The following is a 21,312-nucleotide window of genomic DNA, read 5'->3' as shown; positions in this document are numbered from 1 at the left end:
AAATCATCCAAAACGTCAACACATTTTTTAAAATTTATAAAAGAAAATGGGAGAAGGGGTTGGATGGAGGCTTCAACCTGATGGAAAACCCATGAAAGGACACTATTCATTTGCTTTGGTTATTATTATACACATTTAAACAACCTTGGTAGTAAATGATTCATTATGAATTTAATTCAAATATGTGATTCATTTTCTTTTAGCCATTGAATACTTAAGATGGTTTTTATATGTATCTCACCTCGTCTACTTCTATTGGAATTCAAGTGTTCAAAATGTTCATCAACTTCGATGAATAAAGTGCATACCTAGACTCACTATGTAGTCGCTTCAAAAGTGATAAACCTCATTCCGGCATTTTCAGCTCTTTTCTTTCTAAATAACAACAACAATAATAATAATAAGTATTTGTAGATAATATTAATGAAAGCCTCCTATAGTTTTAAAAAAAGATTACTTAAAACTCTTTTTTTTTTATCACCTCAAACAAAAACCAAGTTCCAAAAAGTGAAAAAACCAGGTTTTTGACAGGAAAACTCATTAAAAAAAAAAGGTTTTCAGAAAACCCAATTTTTCAAGGCGACATCCAAACAAGTTTGTCTTTTCCCTCACGACTCTCTCACTAAGGACGAAAGTTACTACAACTAGCTATCCTTTATTTTATATTCGAAGTGTTTAATTAGTACTGTATTTAGCACATGCAATACATAGATAATAATTATTGTATCATATATAGCCTACATATTTCTGAATTACTGTAACAAACTCGTTTAATTCTTCTTCATTATAATATTCTTTAAACTATAATAGTATAAATGTGATAGCCATGATTTTCTGATGTATGTCTAAGATTTTATGACTGGAAAAACTTAAGGCATTAATTTTTCATTATTTATCATATCCAATATATGCAGTTGGATTTGTGAAATATATACATATATATATATACAGACACTTGAACTCGCATTCGAACTCGATTTTAGTGCAATAAAAAAAGTTTACATCATATGGGAATCGGAATTTTAAATTCAGAATTCGAATACGATCTGAATCCGATCTTTTAATTAACAATTGCACCCAAGCCCAAATACAAATAACATTACTCTGTTTAGAATATTTATTTAATCTGAATTCAAATATGAATCCAATCATATATTTATTTAAAACCAAAACCGATCTCATGCCATTTTAAAAATGAACATGGTCGAATTTCTCAATCGAATATTGATTTTTTTTTTTTTAATTTCCCACTTTTCTTAAAGCAATTCGGTCTGATCTACATTTAAATTTGAATACAGTCAAATTTCTCGATCAAACGTTGGTTTTTTTTTCCTTACTTTTCTTCAAACAATTCGATCAATATGGATGTAAATCCAATCCGTAGTCATTTCTACATCTATTGACATAGACTAGTAAGTCTTTGCCTAACTCCTCCCCACCTATCGGTCAAAGGAAAGGAAAAGAAAGGAAATAATATCATGACGCCGATTTACACCGATTAGTCTTTATGTTGCAGCCAACCAAGAAGAAAAAAGCAAGGAAGAAACATTCAATGGGTAGTTGAAATCTTGGTAGCCATTAAATCTCAGCGGCTCCACATGGATCTCACATTTAATGAAAATATTCAGCATACATTAGAAGGGCGACACTTTGTTTGGTATTTGTTGTATGTTGACCTTCTAGAGAAGCCACATTTTCATACTTTAGATGACTTTACCTTTGTGCCCACATTATAAACATGAGGGGACAAGCATGTCTTGAAAGCAGGCTGGAGTTGTTTTCGGATTACTGAGATATTTGGATTTGGAAGCCAGCAAACGGATCGGATCTGGATCAGGTGACCGCATGTACGGTTGGATTTGGATAGAGTTCAGAACAAAATATGGTTAAGGCTGGACTTGAACCAAATTAGGACAGTTAAAAAGTGCCAAGCGTGATACTAAATCTATGTGGATTGAGCTTCTTAGTAAGAAACCATGTGAGAAAGCGAATAGGTTATTATAAATTGGCTCAAGGGGCACAAAAACCGGGTAAGAACATGTTTCATATTTTAGGGGTTTGAGGTTCGAATCTTGTGGTCGTCATTATGCTTCTGCCATTTGGACTTTAAATGGTGGCAAACAACACTCGAGTTGAATGATGCACCATAGGTTCTCCCAAGATCCGTAACACACAGAACCTTGGAGGTGTGATGGTATGCCTTTGTGACTTTGAGGTTTTATGCATAGTCACGGAAAACACTTTTTTTTTAAAAAAAAAGTGAAACATGATAAATTAATTGGCCATTTAAAACTAAAAAAACACTTTTAAAAAAAAAAACGTTAAAAACGAGCCTTTTTTCAGCTTTTTCATTTTTCTCAGCTTTTTCATTTCCTTTTTTTCAGCGTTCGTGTCCCATTCTATGTGGGTTTCTTTCTTTTTGTAGATTTCTGCTTAAACCAACTTGAATAATATGTCTTGTAAGTATTTCTAGCTAACAATTTATTAAATAATCACTTAGTTTTTAACTATTTTTATTTGTCGCCCTTTGAAGGGGAAAGTAGTAGTAATTCAAACCTTTTGATTTGTGACGGCGATGACCATTATTTCCAACCCTTTTGAATCTTTTCAATTAATTATTTCTTGAGAACATGTATGCTAGTATTAAAAAATAAAAACAGTTTTGGACCTAATATTTTTTCAGAAAGTGTTACTAATTTCCTTAGAAACTGTATTTCATTGTTAAGAAAAAGGTTCAATTGGATTTAGGGAGAGATCAGAGATACGACCACAATGGCCTAATGTGAAAATCTGTAAACATGATTCTTACGATAACCCACAAAAACCAGATCCAAATAGTTTCACATCGTATGAATCAAACAAAAGGAAATGAGGCTTGACTGTTCAGCTATTGCGAGGGCCCAATAATTCTTTTTTCGCCGGTATAGGCTTGTTCTTTGTAGTACAAAGTAAAATAATCAACTTAAGGGACCAAAATGATTCTTCAAATTGAATAATATTCTAAATGTTGTTTTTTATGCACGAATAAAACAATCAGTTTATGGCATCAAGGTTCTTCAACTTGTAGCAACTTTTAGTCAAATGAAAATTATATAATACAGAGAAGAACAAGCCTGTAAAGTTTCTTTAATCATAATTTCATTGTTAAATATGTTAACGCCTCTGCTGCAGCCAGTGCTACGCGGTCTCATTATGTGGTGCCAATTGATTGATTGACCCAGTGAATGATATTTTTATATGAAAGATACCATTCAATCGAATAGTATATAGGAATCAAAGGGGGCGTTTGATGGCCTCAAATTTTAATTATAGAATTTTTAATTCTAGAAACAAAATTCCATCTCACATTAGAATTGGAATGAAAATTTCAGTTCTAGTTTCTCTTTATGTTTGATAATCTGGAGTTTTGATTTTAAAATTAAAAGTGATGCATTTGATAAACTAGAAATTAAAATTCTAAAACTGATTAACTAAAACTAATCATAACCTCTGGCCTAAAGGGAGATGAAAAAATTTTAAAATTTTGGAATCATAATTCCACTCCCTTGAGTGGAGTCGCCATTCCAAAATCTTGATTCTGGAATTTCCAGAATCAAAATTTTTTGCTTGATAACAAAATTCTTCCTTCCTAAAAAAACGAGAATCATAATTCTGGCCTCGTCCAACACCCCCCAAGTATTATTTACAAAGACGACTTTGGCCATTGCCATGGTCCGACTCCCATGGACGCACTTAACCCAGAATATGGAACACCATCGCAATCACATGATGTTGAATATGCATGAACATCACAATCGTGCCCATGATTGTGAACATGCATGCAGGCATCGTAGCCGGAGATGAGATCATCGATCCATCACAGTTGCAGGAATGTAGGAAGGGATTACATCTTCTGGAATAGAGACAAAAGGAAGGATCAAAATGTAATAAAAGTTTGTTCCTCCACTGGATACGCTTGTAACCTTGTTGACCTCAAAATAAAATAAACCAGGACGCAATAAATAATAAATACAGGCAGAAGAGGCCCTGTCAAAATCAACCTCCTATATAAATGAGGAAGGTTGGGGGACGAACACGAGGAACCAAGCTAGAGAGAGAGAGAGAGAGAGAGAGGGACAGAAGGAGGACAGATCCTTGGGCTGGGAAATGATGTCCAGCAAGATGTCAAAAGAGGTGACAAGACAAAATCTCTTCGCAATTATGCTTTAATTCCTGGTACCCAGTTCTTGTTTTATGCTGGAATTGTGAATATGTTTGTGGGCAGTTGGAGTTATTGAACTATGTGTCTTAATTTTTTGTTTTCTCGAGGAATTGTGACCGGTTTACATTTCTTCGTCTGTTCACGCTAAAAAATCTGGAGTTTTTAAGAGCTTTCCGTGGTTTAATTTTCTTTAGTGACGGGCTCCGTAATATTGAAATGGTTGGTTTTCTTCTTCTTCTTTCTGTTGAACGGTTTGTTGCTACAAGAACAGATGAATCAAAATTGAACAGGGAATTGACGAAAAACAGCGGCAGCTTAAATATTTTAGCTGATGCTTCTGTTGGTATTCAAAATGTAAAAATTATTGAAATTTTTGGACGGGGAACAGCACATGAAATCAAGGAACTGACAAGCTTGTAAGCTTCAAGAATTTAAATTCAGTGGCGTATTGCTGCCCATTGCTACTGTCATGCTCGTTGATGGTTTCTGGACAAATACCTTCTGGCCTGCGGTTATCCAATTGAGAAATAATTCCTTGATTTTGAAGTTGGTAAAGCACTTTCCACGTAAAACTACGGATCTCTTTCTCTCTCTGTAGGAAATGGGACATCCATGACTCTCCCTCTGCGTGCCAATGTTTTTACCACACTGTGCACCCGTATTAGAACTTGGTCGATTTTTTTTTGCCGCAACGTTGAATGTCGCAAGTTTCTTCACTCTTCTTTAGCAACATTTAGGAGCTATCCACAGTTATAATGGAACTAGAGTCATGTTCATACCCTGGAAAGAAACTTTTGTCCTACCAGAAGTTGTAAATAGGGTGATAGGGTCCTTACCTTAGCTATAGCAGTTGCATAAAAGCAAATCATCCAGAGATGGAAATGATGCAAAATATGCAATGGCTCCATCCAAGATTAGAAGATCTCACTCTTGAAGAATGGAAAAAATTAGGAACTCAAGTCAACATTACATTTGTTAATTAGTCTTGCCTTTTAGCCGGAAGCATTGAGTAAAAGTAGTTATAAGGAATTGTAAGATCATCTTTACTGGGCTGAGTCGAGAAGTGAAATAATTCATTAACAGTTTTCATATCTACATGAATTAGGATAGAAGAATGTGGGTTGTATTACCGATTGCTGTTGTACGGCATTGTTGAATCCATTTCATGCACATCGTACATGTATTTGACATGTCGATTGGTGCTATACTGTTAGATGGAATGGTTGAACTCTTTCTTAAGGGGGATTTTCAAATTTCCTTTTTATTATATAGGTGTTTGCTTTTATGCCTCTTAGGCATTGGATGCACATGATGAGTATTCTTCAAGAGGTTTCTCAATGATGACCTCTTTCTGCCATCCGTTCTAGTGTTTGCACAATAGAGCAACAGTAGCTATCATAGCTTTGGATCATGGAAGCAACAAAACCTGCCCATAAAATGATGATTCAGTTTCTACGTTCCCAGGTCCACAAGGCCATCATCTCTCATTCTCACAGCTTATAATGGGGTGTTTTGCCATGTTTACTCACACCACCTCCATCAAACTATCGAGATGCCTTTATGAGACAGTAAAAGTGTATAACTTGCTTGCAATATCTTCAGGACCACTATCACTCGGTTTTGGAATCTCCTTTCTATGTTTTTTGTTTTATTCCTTTCTTTTATGCAATTTGATTTGTTAGCTATTATTTCATCTACCGTTCTCAAATTTTCATCACCGATAGCAGCTATATTTTTAATATGGGATCTGAAAGGGAGACCAGTGATATTGAACTTTCTCATAAGAATTTATGAAGGTCTTGATAACTCAGTAAAGTAAATTTAAAAGAAATATTAAATAAAAAAAATAAAATGACACTAACATAGACGTAGAAAAGAAAAGATTACAATTGTGAATGATTTCTAAGGTTGTCAGAACAGTTTTTGTTTTCATAAAGTTCATCTGTTTTTATAATATGAGATTTATGTGTCATCATGCGTATTCGACCAAGTCAATGTATAATGTGCCAATTGATTATTTAATTCTTAGAGCTCCAGTCTCTTGCCTGATCTTGAGTTTGGGTACCAAGCCTTCTAATGTCCGACTTCATTAGGTTTGATTCTGCTTTGAATGTGGACAAACAGGTTCCCTTTACAATAAGAGATTCAGATCTAAAGTGTTCACGACAAGGTGAACATGGTTCTGTGTTCTCTCTTAATTCTATGGGATCAGGAGGTATGATGCAGGAGCTTTTCACACAATCAACAAATAGAGGACCGGATGATCATCTGCTTGAGTTTTCTGAGGCATTAAGGAGTAAGTTGCGTTTTGTGCTTTTGTGGTGATTCATCATCTGCAGTTTGAAAAGATCAATTCACTAGATGCTAAAAGATCCTTTTTTTTTTCCTGAATATCAGCTGAGACTTTCATTTCTTGTTCCGGGTCTTAGTTTTTGACAATTGGTTAAGGAGCTTGAGTTCTATCTGGAGAACTTGAATGGCTTAAGTACGATCAGAAATTGGCATAACCAATTCTCATCTAGGTTGAGAAAGTTCCTTGCCATAGTCAAGTATGCTAGGCTTTTACTCCTTAGATCTAGTCACTAGATTTTTCTGCTTTTGGATTAGGAAGTCTCATCTAATCTGAGCTGTTGTTTAACAAGGCCTGGAAGAGGCTGTATCATATTTTCCTTGTTGGGTTTCAGTTAGTCCAGTTTCTAACCTAATCTTCTAAAGCATTTGGTTTCCTCAGAACCAAACACTACTGAATAAGGGACAGTGAAAATTATAGCTTTTCAGTCTTGTTGAGTTGAAAATTTTTCCTTCCTGTATGTCTTTTGGACACCTTGTCTGTGGTTTGAAAGTGAATGACCTGTTGCACTTGAATCTTAGGTCTCCCTGTCCAAACTCCATTTATTTATTTACTTAAATTACAGCATTATTGACCCTTGAAAATTTTATAAGACTAATGGATTCACTTAACAACATGAAGTGGTGGATTCACTTAATAATATTAGGACATTGATACGAGGTTAATTGAATAATGAAGAATTAGTATTTGTCAGTAGTTAACATCCTATAATGCCATCTCAGTAACATTTCTTGTCTGCAACAGGAGATGGGTTTGAGTGTTGTATTAACATCCTTCACATTGTAATGTGATTATGTGTTCTCCAATTATAACTATACCAGATACCTAAGTTATAATGCATATTAAAAGTCATTCTCATTGCCGCAGAGTCACAAATATTGCTAGATTTTTAGTTGCTCACATTTTATTGCCAAAACAGAAAAGGATGTTTTATCATCATGAGATTTTCAATTTATCACCAACATTGGTTTCTCATGATAATATCACAGTATTATCGCGAGGACAGACTGTGTCTCTTAGAAAAAAGAGGTTTTCCTAAAGCACATGTTTTTTTATTTTTTAGAAGTGGCAAAGCTGTAAAAAAATAAAAACAAACTTTTAAAGTTAAAAGCTAAAAGAAGCTTGAAACTCTTGTAGTATGAAAGTTGAAACTCTAAACTTTGACTCCTGTTGATGCATTATTATATTCTTTTGTGCAGCAGATTGCCGATAACTTGGTACTAACCTATGGTGCATATCATTAGTTTTGGTTGTTGTATGTTACATGTTACGAACTATATCTGTGACATTAATATATGAAGTTCATTAATGAAGCATATAGGATAATGTTTTTAGTTCATTGACTATTCCAAGTGGTAACTGTAAAGTTGCATTATACATGAATCTGGATTGCAGCTAGTTCCTATATGCTACAACTTGATTTATACATAATTCATCAGTGATGATACATGAAACTAGATTTGTTGTAACATGCTGAAGGAACAATGTGATGATACAACTTGATTTCTTCTGTACTTTAAAAGTTGTTACATGGCAATGCATGTGATGAAGCATATGTAATACAACTACTGATCCAACTGAAGAATGCATGAGCAAGAATGTTCTTGTATGTTCTTTCACTGAGTATTATTAGTAAGGCATTTTATTTTCCCCAAATTTGGCTTCTCAAGCTGTCTTATGAATGCTTCTCATAGACAATTCCATTTTTGTGATACTGCATATTGAATATGGATTAGTTAAGACCATGAACACTAAAACTTGGTTGAGGGGAACTATACATGAACCTGAATTTAGGTTGAAATTTGGTTGACCATGGTTGTAAAATTTTGCTTGGGAACATGCGATTTATACTGCAGTATACTGCAGTAAGAATGACGACTTATTATTCTATGTTATAAGTGCTTGCATCAGTATCCTGATCTCTTGCCTGTATTGCGGTCTGTTTTTGTTCCTTATCAACTATCTCCCATGGGTGTGGTGAGTAGGCTGTTGTACCTGAGTCAAGTGCACAGTGGGCTCGTTAATGGTAGAAAGTTATTATACTTCATGCTCTAATTCGTATATTTTTGTTTTGTCTTTGTACAAAAGGCTCCTTTATAGTTTATACACATGCACACCCTTATTGCACTAATACAACTCTGCACAACACTAATCTGACGTAGTTTATCAATGAGCTGAGATTCTTATGTACTAATCTTGTTGGCAGAAACTAATCTTGTTTCCTTTCTGCCAATCTTCAGCTATTGAGAAGGCTTTAAGAAAGGTAGCTGAAGAGAAAGCTGCTGCTAGAGAGGAAGCTGCTGAATGGAAGCGTAAATATGAATTGGAGAGAGCACGCAACTCTGAACTTATTATGAAAGGTTGGCAAATGGCCAAGATAACTTCTGTTTCTCTCCCCACAGTACATGTATTTGGAGAATTACAATTTGCAACATTTCTCTCTATGGTAATGGTTTTTCTTTTGCTAAATGGTTAAAATCGAATAATCTACGAAAATATTTCTTTTTCTTCAAGAGGACATAGAAACCTTCACATTTGTGCTGAATGCTCATTGTTCCATAATCTACTTACATTGGCATGGCATAAAAGGTGTCCCCACTAGCTCAACATTGTAAGAAGTTCTCTGGAAGATTGCATAGATGGTAAGAACTGTTATTAGGTACACTAACAACTTGACAGACTAGTTCCTGTATATGTCTATACTCTATATTTATGTAATCAGTCACTGCTCATTGCTTAATCAGCTAGAAGAACAAATTCGTAACTTTTCTCATCATTGTTTACTCGTAGATTGTTCAAGACAATCTGGAATGACGAGAAAGACTTATCTTCATTGGTAATGAAGACAGTTCCTCAGATGGTGAATGTGCATGTGAAGTGACTCTATGACGAAGTAGTTTGAAAGTGCTTAAAGAGCATAACGACTAGATATTCTGACTTCAGAAAGCAATATGCTGCATGTGCAATTGCCTAAAAAAAACTTCTTTTGCATGGTGTTTTTTTTTTACACCAAAAATATTGTGTTTGATAAAGTATCACAGATTCACATCACATTCCTGTTAGACTTTCATTGACTTAACTTTTTAGGGAAAAAAATATAGTAAAAATGTTTGTCATTTATATGGTAATCTGGTATATCTTCATACCACTAGTGGTGGATTCCATTTGTTAAATACTTAGAAGCTTCCAGAAATTATTACAAGTAATCAAAAACTGGTTGGAATGAGAGGATCATGTCCTATGATGTACAATACTCCTGAATGAATAGTTGATTTGAGATGGGTGGAATGAGCCTGAAAATTTGATTAACACCAGAGGAATGAAAGGAAAATGATCCAGTTCCAACTCCATGCAAATGAACTTTTGGCAGCATGTATGTGATAATGAAGTGCTTCGCAACTTATTTTATGCATAAACTAAAACCTTCTGCAATCTTATTTTTCTCTTTAGAATGATGCTTCAAGTATGGGATATATTTTTAGTTATTGTCGGCAAATGCTAATCAGATAAGTCATTTCTATTTTTAGGTGTTTCTTTTTTAATATTTGTATGGCTGGAAATATGACCAATTGGGATAGTATACTGCTTCTTATATAATCCTTGCACTTGATCTCATCAACATCTGAATCACAAAAGAGCCACATCCTGGGACTTTATGGAAATTTAGGGAAGATCTTTTGTTGAATTTTATAAAGCCATTCATATTAGAAAGCAAAACCAAGAAAGGCTGAGAGTTCTAGCCAACATTGAAAATTGATTGTAGAATATGAAATCATGGTAGTTTTGCTGGACTATAAGCAGTAAAGTTGACTATTGGTTGTATAGACTATAGAGCACTTTACGTGGACTCTGTTTCTTTTTGTCTCTGAATTGTTAAGTTCATGCATGTTGTTCATATTGTGAATGGTTGTGAAGCCATGGCATCATGGTGCATTCAATTGCAGGGTTGTCCTCTGATAGCCTTCACAACTCAAAATGTGAATGGTTGACAAAATCACCTGATCAAACTGAGGGGCAGAACTCTGATAATGGTCAAACTGAAAGATGTTGTGGGAAGCATGGGATATGTACACATCAGTTTCTCAGGGACGAGTCTCCTGAATCTGATTGTAAAGTTGGTACAAACAAAGTTACCCGCAAGGTACATATCTGAGATAACTTCCCATTGTTAATGTTCACTAAATCAAAGTTTTAGGCAATGCTAGAAAGCTCAATTGTTCTTTGAACTGTTTTGCTTTAAAGTAATAAAATTTTTGAAGTTAATTAAGTATAAAAGACTGAATAGTTGTGAAGACATTATGGTCCTGCTAGCAATGATCTATGCATGGTCTGAGTATTATTGTCAGCAATTTGCACTCTTTTCCCATAGCTCTTCACAACTCATAGGGAAATAATCATCTACTATTAATATTTTGCTAACTGAAAGTCTTAGGTAGCGTTGGAAACTTCAGTTGTTCTTGGAATTGGTTTTTCTTTAAGAATTGAAATTTTTGAAGTTACTTTGGTACAAAGGGCTGTATTGTTGTCTCTCTTAGTGCTGTTTTACACATAATCTGAGGCTTGTAGACAATGCTTATGCATGTAGAGTGTGTGTTTGTGCAGGTGTCGTGTATGATTCTTGTTGTCGTTTTCTGTTTTTTTATGTGTAATTCTGTAACTTTAATGTTCTTTAATTACAAGGGACATTACCATGAAAAACTAGCTGAATAGTTCTATTCGGGCTATTGGTACTTGTGGCGGCAATCATCATTGTTGAGATACTACATTTCTAAAATATTGGTGTTTTGTATATCTGTATGAGCTGGATTGGGAATCAACATAAGGGCACTTCCTTGAATGGAATTTCTCTGGAGAACTAATGGTATCTGATGTCTTTGTTGTCAATTAAACCAAATACCTGCATGTCTGATAGGCTTGAGGGAGGAAGTAGTGTGTTGAGAGTGGAGGGAGGGAGAGAGAGAGAGAGAGATTTTATGGATTTTTTGTTGTTAGGTCACACACACACACACACACACACACAGGACCATTCAAGTCTGCCATGTACGACATGGTGAAAAATTTAAAAACAGTCACTATAGGGGCATTAGCAACAGTTTGTGGTGCAGTGACGGTTTCTGGTGCTTTTAACAACAGTTTATGCTTTTTTTAGCTACAATTTTTAAATTTTTGACCATCCGGCAAACATCGAGCACATGGCAGATTCAAAGTTTTGAATATATATATATATATATATATATATATATATATATAGAGAGAGAGAGAGAGAGAGAGATTTAAAAACTTTGGGCCCTTTTTAGTTACACTATGAGCATATCCCAAATCTCTAATATAGTCTGTAAATAACAGAGGATTTCTGATGCAGGCATCGTTCAAACTTGCATGGGGATGTAATGGTGATAGAAATGGTCAGCATAGGCATGATATTGTCTCTTTTGACAAGGGAGATATTACAACCGCAGAACGCAGCAGTAAGCAGGTGATGGTTGTTTATAGTGATTCACTTGTAAATGCCAGCTTCACCTTGTATTCTGATACTTATAACTATATTTAAGTAGTAAAAGTAAAATTCTTTTTTCCCAATTTAGCATCTTCACCTAAGGGTGCATATAGCTTCTGGATGTTTAAATTCTTTCATGCTGTAATTGCATTCAAGGTTAAAGAAATTCATGTTCTCATCACTGTGAGTGATACAAGTTACTGCCATTGATTGTTCAGATTGCACTGAAGTGGGAGTCACAACCTCAGACTGTAGTTCTGTTGACAAAACCAAATTCAGTGACTGTTCGTATCAAGTGCGCTGAAATGGTCAGGTAGGTCTACAGGAGTGCCCCATGTCTGGTCATCCTGAAGATATGTTTTTGTTCATGATATTGGTCCTTTATTTGTCAGTTAATGTCTCTAGTTTTTGTTGATTTATTTGGTTTGGATTGTGAAAGAAGTTTGATAATCCTTCCAAATCCAAGGTCAGTTTGATACTTCGATTTGCATCTGGTGTTTCATCTTTCAACTAATTTTTCCATTATTTTTTTTCCTGTCCTTTGCCTGTTTTGGTCACAGATGGTTGAAAGACATTAAAAGGTTAGATGTTATTGTGGAGCCAAGAGTTAGGAAAGAGCTTCTGGAGGATAGCGCTTTTTTTGATTTTGTTCAAACATGGGAACATGGTGAGAGATGAGAACTGGTACCGTTGTTTTTTTTCCTCTAGCAATTGCTCTGAACTTTCTGGTGATACATTGAGAAGGTTCTATAGTAAATCTCATGGAAACAATGTTTGTAGCTCCTCTATGTTCATCTTGAAATTGTCTGAAACATTTTTATATTTTCCATCATGTTTCTGCAAAGAAATCTTTTTTTTGCATTTTCAGCAAGATACAATTGCTTATGTACAGAACTATTTTACTTATCTTGTACATGCTATTTAATTATAAGATACATCTCAAATAAGAGTGGTATAGTAATGGAATACTCATTTCAATCCCTTCAGCAATGTGTATACCATCCTATGCTACATGCCTTTCTGTGTCCCTCACAAAGTGGAGTGCTTCTGTTTGCAAAGTTCCACTTCTGTATCCTGAATTTTACTCTCAGACTCTGACCCAAAAGAAAGGTTAACAGTTTTATGTATTAAAAATAGAGTTTGTTAAAAAGGAAAATATGGTTTCAAGTCTATATTATCAGTTTCCCATATGTTATTCTACTTTGTTATATGTATCATATTTCACTTACGACCAAGCTTGCGTATGATGTGGTTGATGCTTCCTATTTTCAAGTCATTTTACTTCTTACTAAGACATTTGAGCACCATAATTAGTAAAAATGCCAGTGATTGTTGTTAAATGAAGGTAGTTTGAAGTTGTCAATAACTAGCTTTTTGACAGTCTTTCACACCTATCATGCCATAACTGCTTTGGCACGTGTCTGTTCTTGCTTTGGAATCTTGAAAAAATAGAACTCTTTGGTAAATCTGTTGCACTTTTACTTTTACTTTAGGTTCACTTATTTGGTTTATTGCCATCGTATTTTCCTATTGGCAGGCCTAGGCATGTCTTAGAACAAGTGTTGATAAAACGAGCTTCTCCTTTTTTCCACAGATGGTGAACTTTCAGATTTGCATAAGAAAGTTGACCTTGTTGTCACACTTGGAGGAGATGGAACAGTCCTCTGGGTATGCTTCTTCTTCATTATAGTTCATGATTGTATTTTCCTAGAATGTTTGATCAAATTTAAACTGCTCATATTTTATATCATGTCCAATTATTGATGGATTTCACTCTGAGATCCAATATGCTTTCTTCCTTAGGCTGTTTAGTTATTGCAAAACTTACTGTTTGGATATTAATGGGAACTGGATCAAGTATGTCAGTGCATTTGTATTTGGAAATCAACTTAAGGGATTTGGGTTTTCCATGTGCAGGCATCCTCACTATTCAAGGGTCCAGTTCCTCCACTGGTGTCATTTTCACTAGGCTCTCTTGGTTTTATGACGCCATTTCGTATCCTTTTTTGGTGTTACAGACAAAATTAATTTATGTAATAGTGTATCTTGAACATTGTTTTGGCAGCTATTTGTTATCCTTCTTTTTCCGGTATTTGTCAATGCAGGAATCGTGGTTTTCTTGCATGCTTCTTGTCGGTTGTCCTCATTAGAGTACAGATTTGCATTACCTTTGACATGATGGAAATAAATGATGAAACGTCTTATATTTAATGTAAATAGATGTTATAAATATCCTAAACTTCTATAGACACAGGTCATGCATTGCCATTTATCAGACACTAGTTGTTTTCTGGACATCAATGCCTAGAGAGGTTGTCATAGCTCATATGCCTAAGATTATACAATAAATAATTTATTAAGAATTGCAAAAAAAAAAAATTATTTAGTACTATATGATAAAATAAAATGTTTAGAAACCTATGATCACAGTTGAGTTGATGCATCCTATTGGCAACATTGATTATAAAAAAAGAAAAAGAAAAAAATTTGTCTGCTTTTAAAGTTATGGGCAGGGAATATATCTGATAGATTTTTTTGTGGAATTAATTGATTATGAAAATAATAATGAAAATTGATATCAACTAGTTTTCTATCATTAATGATCATACTCGATATCCTAATTTACATATACTGCTAAAAATGGTTATTCAGTCACCAGCTGGACTTGTGGTGAATGAAACTCTCTCTCTCTCTCTTTTTAGCTGTGATGATTCAACTTCTGGATCTATTGTATTCAACCAGCATGACATTTGGAAATTCAGTTCTTGTCTTGTCTGTACTCTTTTATTTCCCATATACTCTTGCATAGGGTGTTCTTTGACTTGTTACAGAAATCGAGCACTACAAGTATTCTCTTGATTCAATTCTAAAAGGCCCTATAAGCATCACATTGCGACATCGACTGCAGTGCCATGTTATAAGAGAATCTGCCAAAAACGACCCAGAAACTGAAGGACCCATTTTAGTTTTAAATGAGGTCACAATTGATCGTGGCATATCATCCTTCCTGACAAACCTTGAGTGCTACTGTGATGACTCGTTTGTTACTTCTGTACAAGGGGACGGGTTGATCTTATCAACAACATCAGGAAGCACAGCATATTCCTTGGCTGCTGGAGGTTCAATGGTCCATCCACAGGTACTTTCTATAACCTTCGATGTGCTTACTTTTTATTATCAGTCTGCAGCTTTTGTTGCAATATGACTATGCCTTTATTCTTACAGATTTAGGGTTTGAACTGATGTCTTTTTGGAGTTCAGAATTAGTGGCCATTTCTAGTGAATTTTCTCCATTCTCTATGAACACATCTCAAATAGATGAAATATGATGACGTGCTACAATAGCCTGTCTAACTTGAGATATTGCTGTGAACTGCAGGTTCCTGGCATACTTTTCACACCAATATGCCCCCATTCATTGTCATTCAGGCCTCTAATATTACCAGAGTGTGTGACTGTTAGAGTACAAGTGCCATACAACAGCAGGGGAAGTGCTTGGGCATCGTTTGATGGCAAAGACCGTAGGCAGTTAGGTGCAGGTGATGCACTCATATGTAGCATGGCCCAGTGGCCTGTGCCTACAGCATGCCAAGTTGATTCCACAAATGACTTCTTGCACAGCATCCATGAAGGTCTGCACTGGAACCTTAGGAAGAGTCAGTCCTTTGATGGCCCTCGTGATTCATGACGTCTTTATATGCTTGTCTCCATGTAAATATATGAAAGCTAGTCTGTGTTATTGCTGATAAATTCTTGGATTATGTGGGGGCCCACAGAGCTGGAAGCTGATGTTCATCGCGTAGCCCCATCCTCAGTGTAATAGGTTGGTTTCATTACCTCAATATCTGAGAAAAAGTAGTAAATTTTGTCATAGCTGTTACTGGAATAATCATTCCTCAAATTGTTGTATTTCCAAGCTTAATTGACAAGCAAGATCATTGCCTCATTCTGCTTCTCTTTTCCATTGTTATTTTGTGAAAAGTACTTCTACATACATCGATACACACAAGGTTCCGTCCCAGTCATTGATTGCGAAAACGTGGTTACAATGTCTGCTATATGTCTCTCCGAGTCTCCATAGGTTCTTTGTCCATCTTCTGATTAGCCATATGCGGTTGCGTAAGAGAATTTGTCAGGTCCTTGTTAACATACAAGATGATTAAATATATGTCAGGTCCTTGTTAACATACAAGATGATTAAATATATCCAGCTGTATTTTGTTGAGCTGATCTTGCATCAATCCCATGACTGCGTCCTGCACTACTGCCACTTTGGTTCAGTCCAGTTAATCACCATTAGTTGCTAGGTCCATGACAGGCAAAGGTGCAGTCATGTTCATAATCGTCAACGTGATGCATAAAGAAAGTGTTTCCAAGCTACCATCGCAATTAGCTTCCTGCTCTTCCTGACCATGTCCTGATATACAAACTCTACATGTTGAATACGAGTACCATCCTCCTGTTTCATGTCTGGTGAACTTTGCGAGCTCTTGCAATTGGATATATTTTAACCTGTCTTAAAGTCCAAACCATGCTTGCTTTGAAAATGGAAAGAAAAATCATGATGGCAATAGAAGGAATCTGCTTTGGCCTAGTTGAAGATGATGGCCCTGGGCTATTGTTATTATTAGTATTATATTTGTTTTTGTTGGTATTCTTGTTTGGTCTTTTTTTTTTCCCTCCATGCAATTGAACGACTAACGAAAAGGACAATGTGGCTGAGATACCCAATGAAAGCCCTTTAAGAGTTCTTTTCAATTTCCTGTTGGAAAGAAGGGATTATTTGAACCAAAAAGAAAGCAGAAGAGAATATTATACTAGGTACTCAATCAAGAGCTCGTGAATTGGTTTTTTATACTTTTTCTAGATGACGCGAACTTGCGTTCGTGCTTGGTTTGCAACAATAGCTGGCTTGTTTCAAATTGATTCAATCTTTTCTTCCTAAGTGGATCTGATATATATATATATATATATATTGTTAGAATATGTTGTTGTGGGAACCGGGTCCATATCTGGACCCGGTTCTATGGGGCGCGGGTACCGAGGCGAGCTCGGTACCCTAGGCGGCTTCTCCTCTCTCCCTCTATATATTGTCCTTATGTGTAAGTGTTGAAGTGTGTGGAATAACATTTTTCTCTCTCCTAGGGTTGCGGTTGTGCACCTAGGTTAGAGCTTCTCCGTGGTTTTTCACCTCTCTTTGAGGTTTTCCACGTATATTGTGTGTTCCTTCTCTTTCTCTCCATCTTGGTGTGTGTTTCTACATGGTATCAGAGCCAACGCGTGAGAGATCGTTGGTGTGATCGTCGTGTTTCCGCCGTTTTTTTGCCGCTGCTGTCTTCTCCGTTTTTCTCTGCCGCTGCTGCGCCGTCGCTCACTGCTGCGCCGCCGCCGTCCAGCGCTGCCAGCTGCGCCGCCACCGTCCAGCGGCGCCGCCATCGTCCGGCGCGGTTGTTCTCTGCTGCGTTGCCGTTGTCCATCACTGCCGTTGCCCACTTCAGCGCCGCCGTCGTCCCGCGCCACCGCTGCCCATCACCGTCGCCGTCCATCGTTCCCAGCGTCGCCCAGGAACGTCGCCGCCTGCCTTCCGTAGCCGCTGCCTCATTCCCGTCGCCTCTGCCTAGTTCTCGCCGTTGTGCCTCTTGTTGCTGTGTGCGTGTTTGTGATGGCAGACGCGATGGGGACTCGAAAAGATGCTGTTCTTGACGCGGGCAGCGCTTCCAAGACTGAGAACGTGCCGATCCAGGTCACCTCCATCCGTCTGACCAAGGACAATTACCTATCTTGGTCTGCCGCTCTCGAGATTGGGATTACTAGCCGTGGGCGTCTCTCTTACATCACTGGCGACAAACCTGCGCCCATCAAATCTGATCCTCATTGGGCAACGTGGGCGTTGGAGGACAGCCAAGTGAAGGTCTGGATTATCAGCTCCGTGTCCTCCGATATCCAGCCCCTCATTCTGCGGAAGCCGACCTCTTTTGATATGTGGACTGTGCTTGCGAAGATGTATGGTCGCAAGAAGAGACATCTGCGTACCTATCAGATTAAACGCAGTATTTACTCCCTGACACAGGGTGATTTGTCTGTTGCTGCCTTCTATGCTGCCCTGAAGACCAAATGGGAGGAGCTAGATTATCATGTGACTGATGAGTGGAAGTGCGGTTCAGATCATTCCCTCTACTGGGAAAAGGAATGGATGGACCGTACGTTTTTGTTTCTGGGAGGCCTGCGGGATGAATTTGAGTCTATTCGTAGCCAAATTCTTAATGGTGATGAAATTCCGGGGATAGAGGAAGTATATGCCCGAGTTGAGTCTGAAGAACAACGTCGCCAGGTGATGCATCTTGACACCGGTCATGGCCCTTCTGCCTTTGTCAGCCGTGCCTCTGGGACTGGGCAGCGTCCTGCCCGGCATTGCACTCATTGCAACAAGTTGGGGCATTCGGTGGACTTCTGTTGGGATCTTCATCCCGAGAAGAGACTGGTCAGAGGTCGTCCTCCCTCTGGCAAGCGTAGCCCTTCTGTGTCTGATTCCAGTCAGAGCAATTCTTCTAGTGGTGCAAAGTCCAAGCTGTCCCCTGCTCAACTCAAGGAGCTACATGCGTACATCAGCCGCCTATCTACTACCCCTGAGGAGTCCTCCACGTCTGAAGGGGCTCAGCTAGCCCAAGCCCTCGTTGCCTCGACTGATCAAGGTAACCCTTCTCTTGGTGATTGGATTGTTGATAGTGGAGCCACTCACCACATGACAGGGGACTCTAAACTCTTTCAAGAATATCAACTTTCCTCTGGCAAGCAACGCGTGTCTATGGCAGATGGGTCTTCTATCTCTGTGGCTGGGAAAGGGAGCTTGTCCCTGTTGAACAAATACCGTCTCCACAATGCCTTGCATGTTCCAAATATTCCTGTGAACCTTCTCTCTGTCAGCAGCATTACTAAAGAATTAAACTGTAATCTAATTTTCTCTGCTGATCATTGTTCCCTGCAGGACTTGGTGACGGGGAAGAAGATTGGGATTGGTTCGGTTACTGACGGGCTCTACAGATTGCCGGTACAAGTTGCTTCAGCATTGATTTCTGCCACGAGTGGTCACTTGTCTGGTGTGAATGATAGATCTACTGTTCTGCGATGGCACGAGCGTCTTGGACATCTCCCATTTCAGTTAATAAAGAAGTTGTTTCCTCATTTGTTTGCTTCTGTTTCCATTGACTCATTCGCTTGTGAAGTGTGCCAATTGGCTAAACATGTCAGGGCTTCGTACCCTATCTCATTGAATAAAACCACTCATCCGTTTGCCTTAGTTCATTCCGATGTTTGGGGTCCTTCTGGAGTACCCACGTGTGGTGGTTGTCACTATTTTTTGACGCTTATTGATGATTACTCTAGATGTACGTTCGTGTACTTATTGCGAGACCGTAGTCAGGTTCCAGCAGTTGTGAAAAACTTTGTTGCCTTTGTTGAGACTCAATTCCATACGACTGTTCAAGCTTTCCGTACGGATAATGCTAGGGAATATGTCTCTCAATCCCTTGATGCTTTCTTGAAAGGCAAGGGTATTGTTCATGAAACCTCTTGTAGTTATACCCCTCCTCAAAATGGTATAGCTGAACGTAAAAATCGTCACCTTTTGAATGTTACCCGGGCCATTATGTTCCAACGCCATGTTCCGAAGCAGTATTGGGGTGATGCACTTCTCACTAGTGCACACCTCATTAACCGTATGCCTACTAGGGTGTTGGATGGTCAGTCTCCTTATTCTACCCTGTGGCCCACTCAGAATCCGTGGCCTCTTACTCCTCGTGTCTTTGGGTGCAGTTGTTTTGTGCATAATCATAGCCCTACTCTCAAAAAGCTTGATCCCCGGTCTATTAAAGGAGTGTTCTTGGGGTACTCTTCCACTCAGAAGGGGTACAAATGTGTGGATCCCACTACTTCCAAAGTGTATGTTTCGAGGGATGTCACATTTCATGAACATGAGTCGTATTTTCCGGTGAATCCTCTTCAGGGGGAGTGTATTGGGCACAAAGGGGAAGAGTATTCCTCTAATCAGCTGATTCAGTTTATGGAGTTTTTGGACTACAAGGTTAGTCCTAGTGTGATTGACACGGTCACGGTCAGTAATGAGAAGGGCAGTTATATGGAAGGGGTCACGGTGGATGCTCAGCCCACTGTTGCCAGGGATCACTTGTTTGGCCAGGTTTATGTCAGAAAGGAGAAAGCTACAGTGGAAGATGTTGGTGATGAGGATAGAACCAATCCCAATCCCGTGATCTCCCTGGATGACCCAAGTCCATCGAATGGAGAGCTCCCCATTGCTTTGCGCAAAGGCACCAGGTCATGTACTTCTCACCCTATTCAGAGATTTGTTTCTTATGCTAAGCTCAGTACAAATTACAAATGTTTTATCACAACCTTATCCAAAGTTGTTATTCCCAGGTCGGTGGATGATGCTAAGGATGATCCCAAGTGGTTACATGCTATGACGGAGGAGATGGGTGCGTTAGCCAAGAACAAAACATGGGAAGTGGTTGATATCCCTAAAGGGACACACTTAGTTGGCTCTAAGTGGGTGTATAACGTGAAGTATAAACCTGATGGCACTGTAGATCGATATAAAGCTCGTCTGGTTGCAAAGGGGTTCAGCCAGAAGTATGGGATTGACTATCTTGAGACCTTTGCCCCTGTTGCAAAGTTGAAGACCGTGAGGGTTATTCTTGCTCTTGCTGTGCACAGGAAGTGGCGCATGGACCAGCTTGATGTTAAAAATGCATTCTTGAACGGCCATCTGGAGGAAGAAGTCTATATGAGCATGCCTCTCGGGTATGTTCAAGAGGGAAAATGTTGTCACCTCAAGAAAGCTTTGTATGGCTTGAAGCAGTCGCCGAGAGCTTGGTTTGAGAGACTAAGGATCGTCATGAAGTCTACTGGGTACAAGCAAGGAAATGGAGATCATACCCTATTCATAAAGCAGAGAGATGGTCTGGTGAGTCTTCTCCTTGTCTACGTTGATGATATGATTGTCACTGGCAGTGATGAGGAAGAAAACAAGAAGATGAAGGAGAGATTAGCTAAAGAATTCGACCTCAAGGATCTGGGTAAACTGAGATACTTTCTGGGGATAGAGATTGCTCGATCAGAGACAAGGCTGGTTATGAATCAAAGGAAGTACACTCTTGACTTACTAAAGGAGACAGGTAAACTTGGTTGTCGGCCCTATCTTACTCCTATGGAATCGGGGACTAAGATAAGTATCAAGACAGGCACTAT

General features: G+C 38.0%; 1 protein-coding gene across 3 annotated transcripts; it reads left to right on the top strand.

Annotated features, from left to right (window-relative positions):
• The first annotated feature begins 4,059 nt into the window (after positions 1–4,059).
• LOC116260742 (probable NAD kinase 1) lies at positions 4,060–15,994 on the top strand. Of its 3 annotated transcripts, XM_031639193.2 has the most exons (11): positions 4,060–4,173; positions 6,326–6,497; positions 8,792–8,911; positions 10,496–10,692; positions 11,914–12,027; positions 12,267–12,361; positions 12,609–12,715; positions 13,643–13,716; positions 13,966–14,044; positions 14,880–15,187; positions 15,428–15,994. In XM_031639193.2, the coding sequence occupies exons 1-11, from the start codon at positions 4,147–4,149 to the stop codon at positions 15,734–15,736; spliced, it is 1,602 nt and encodes a 533-aa protein (XP_031495053.1). In that variant the 5' UTR covers positions 4,060–4,146; the 3' UTR covers positions 15,737–15,994. The 3 variants fall into 3 exon arrangements, with proteins under 3 accessions (XP_031495053.1, XP_031495055.1, XP_031495054.1); XM_031639195.2 differs by lacking the exons at positions 4,060–4,173; positions 6,326–6,497 and having other exon boundaries at positions 10,467–10,692; XM_031639194.2 differs by lacking the exons at positions 4,060–4,173; positions 6,326–6,497; positions 8,792–8,911 and adding an exon at positions 8,942–8,997 and having other exon boundaries at positions 10,467–10,692.
• The last annotated feature ends 5,318 nt before the right edge of the window (positions 15,995–21,312 follow it).

This window comes from Nymphaea colorata, chromosome 9 (genome assembly GCF_008831285.2).
Source record: "Nymphaea colorata isolate Beijing-Zhang1983 chromosome 9, ASM883128v2, whole genome shotgun sequence".
Lineage (NCBI taxonomy): Eukaryota > Viridiplantae > Streptophyta > Magnoliopsida > Nymphaeales > Nymphaeaceae > Nymphaea > Nymphaea colorata.
The sequence above is the reverse complement of the archived record's forward strand: the minus strand, read 5'-3'. Positions and strand labels throughout refer to the sequence as shown.

Coding starts and splice junctions, on each gene's coding strand:
- LOC116260742 (XM_031639193.2), top strand. CDS start 4,147: ATGATGTCCAGCAAGATGTCAAAAGAG. Junction 13,717..13,965: donor GAGATGGAACAGTCCTCTGG/GTATGCTTCTTC, acceptor TTCCATGTGCAG/GCATCCTCACTATTCAAGGG. Junction 15,188..15,427: donor GTTCAATGGTCCATCCACAG/GTACTTTCTATA, acceptor TGTGAACTGCAG/GTTCCTGGCATACTTTTCAC.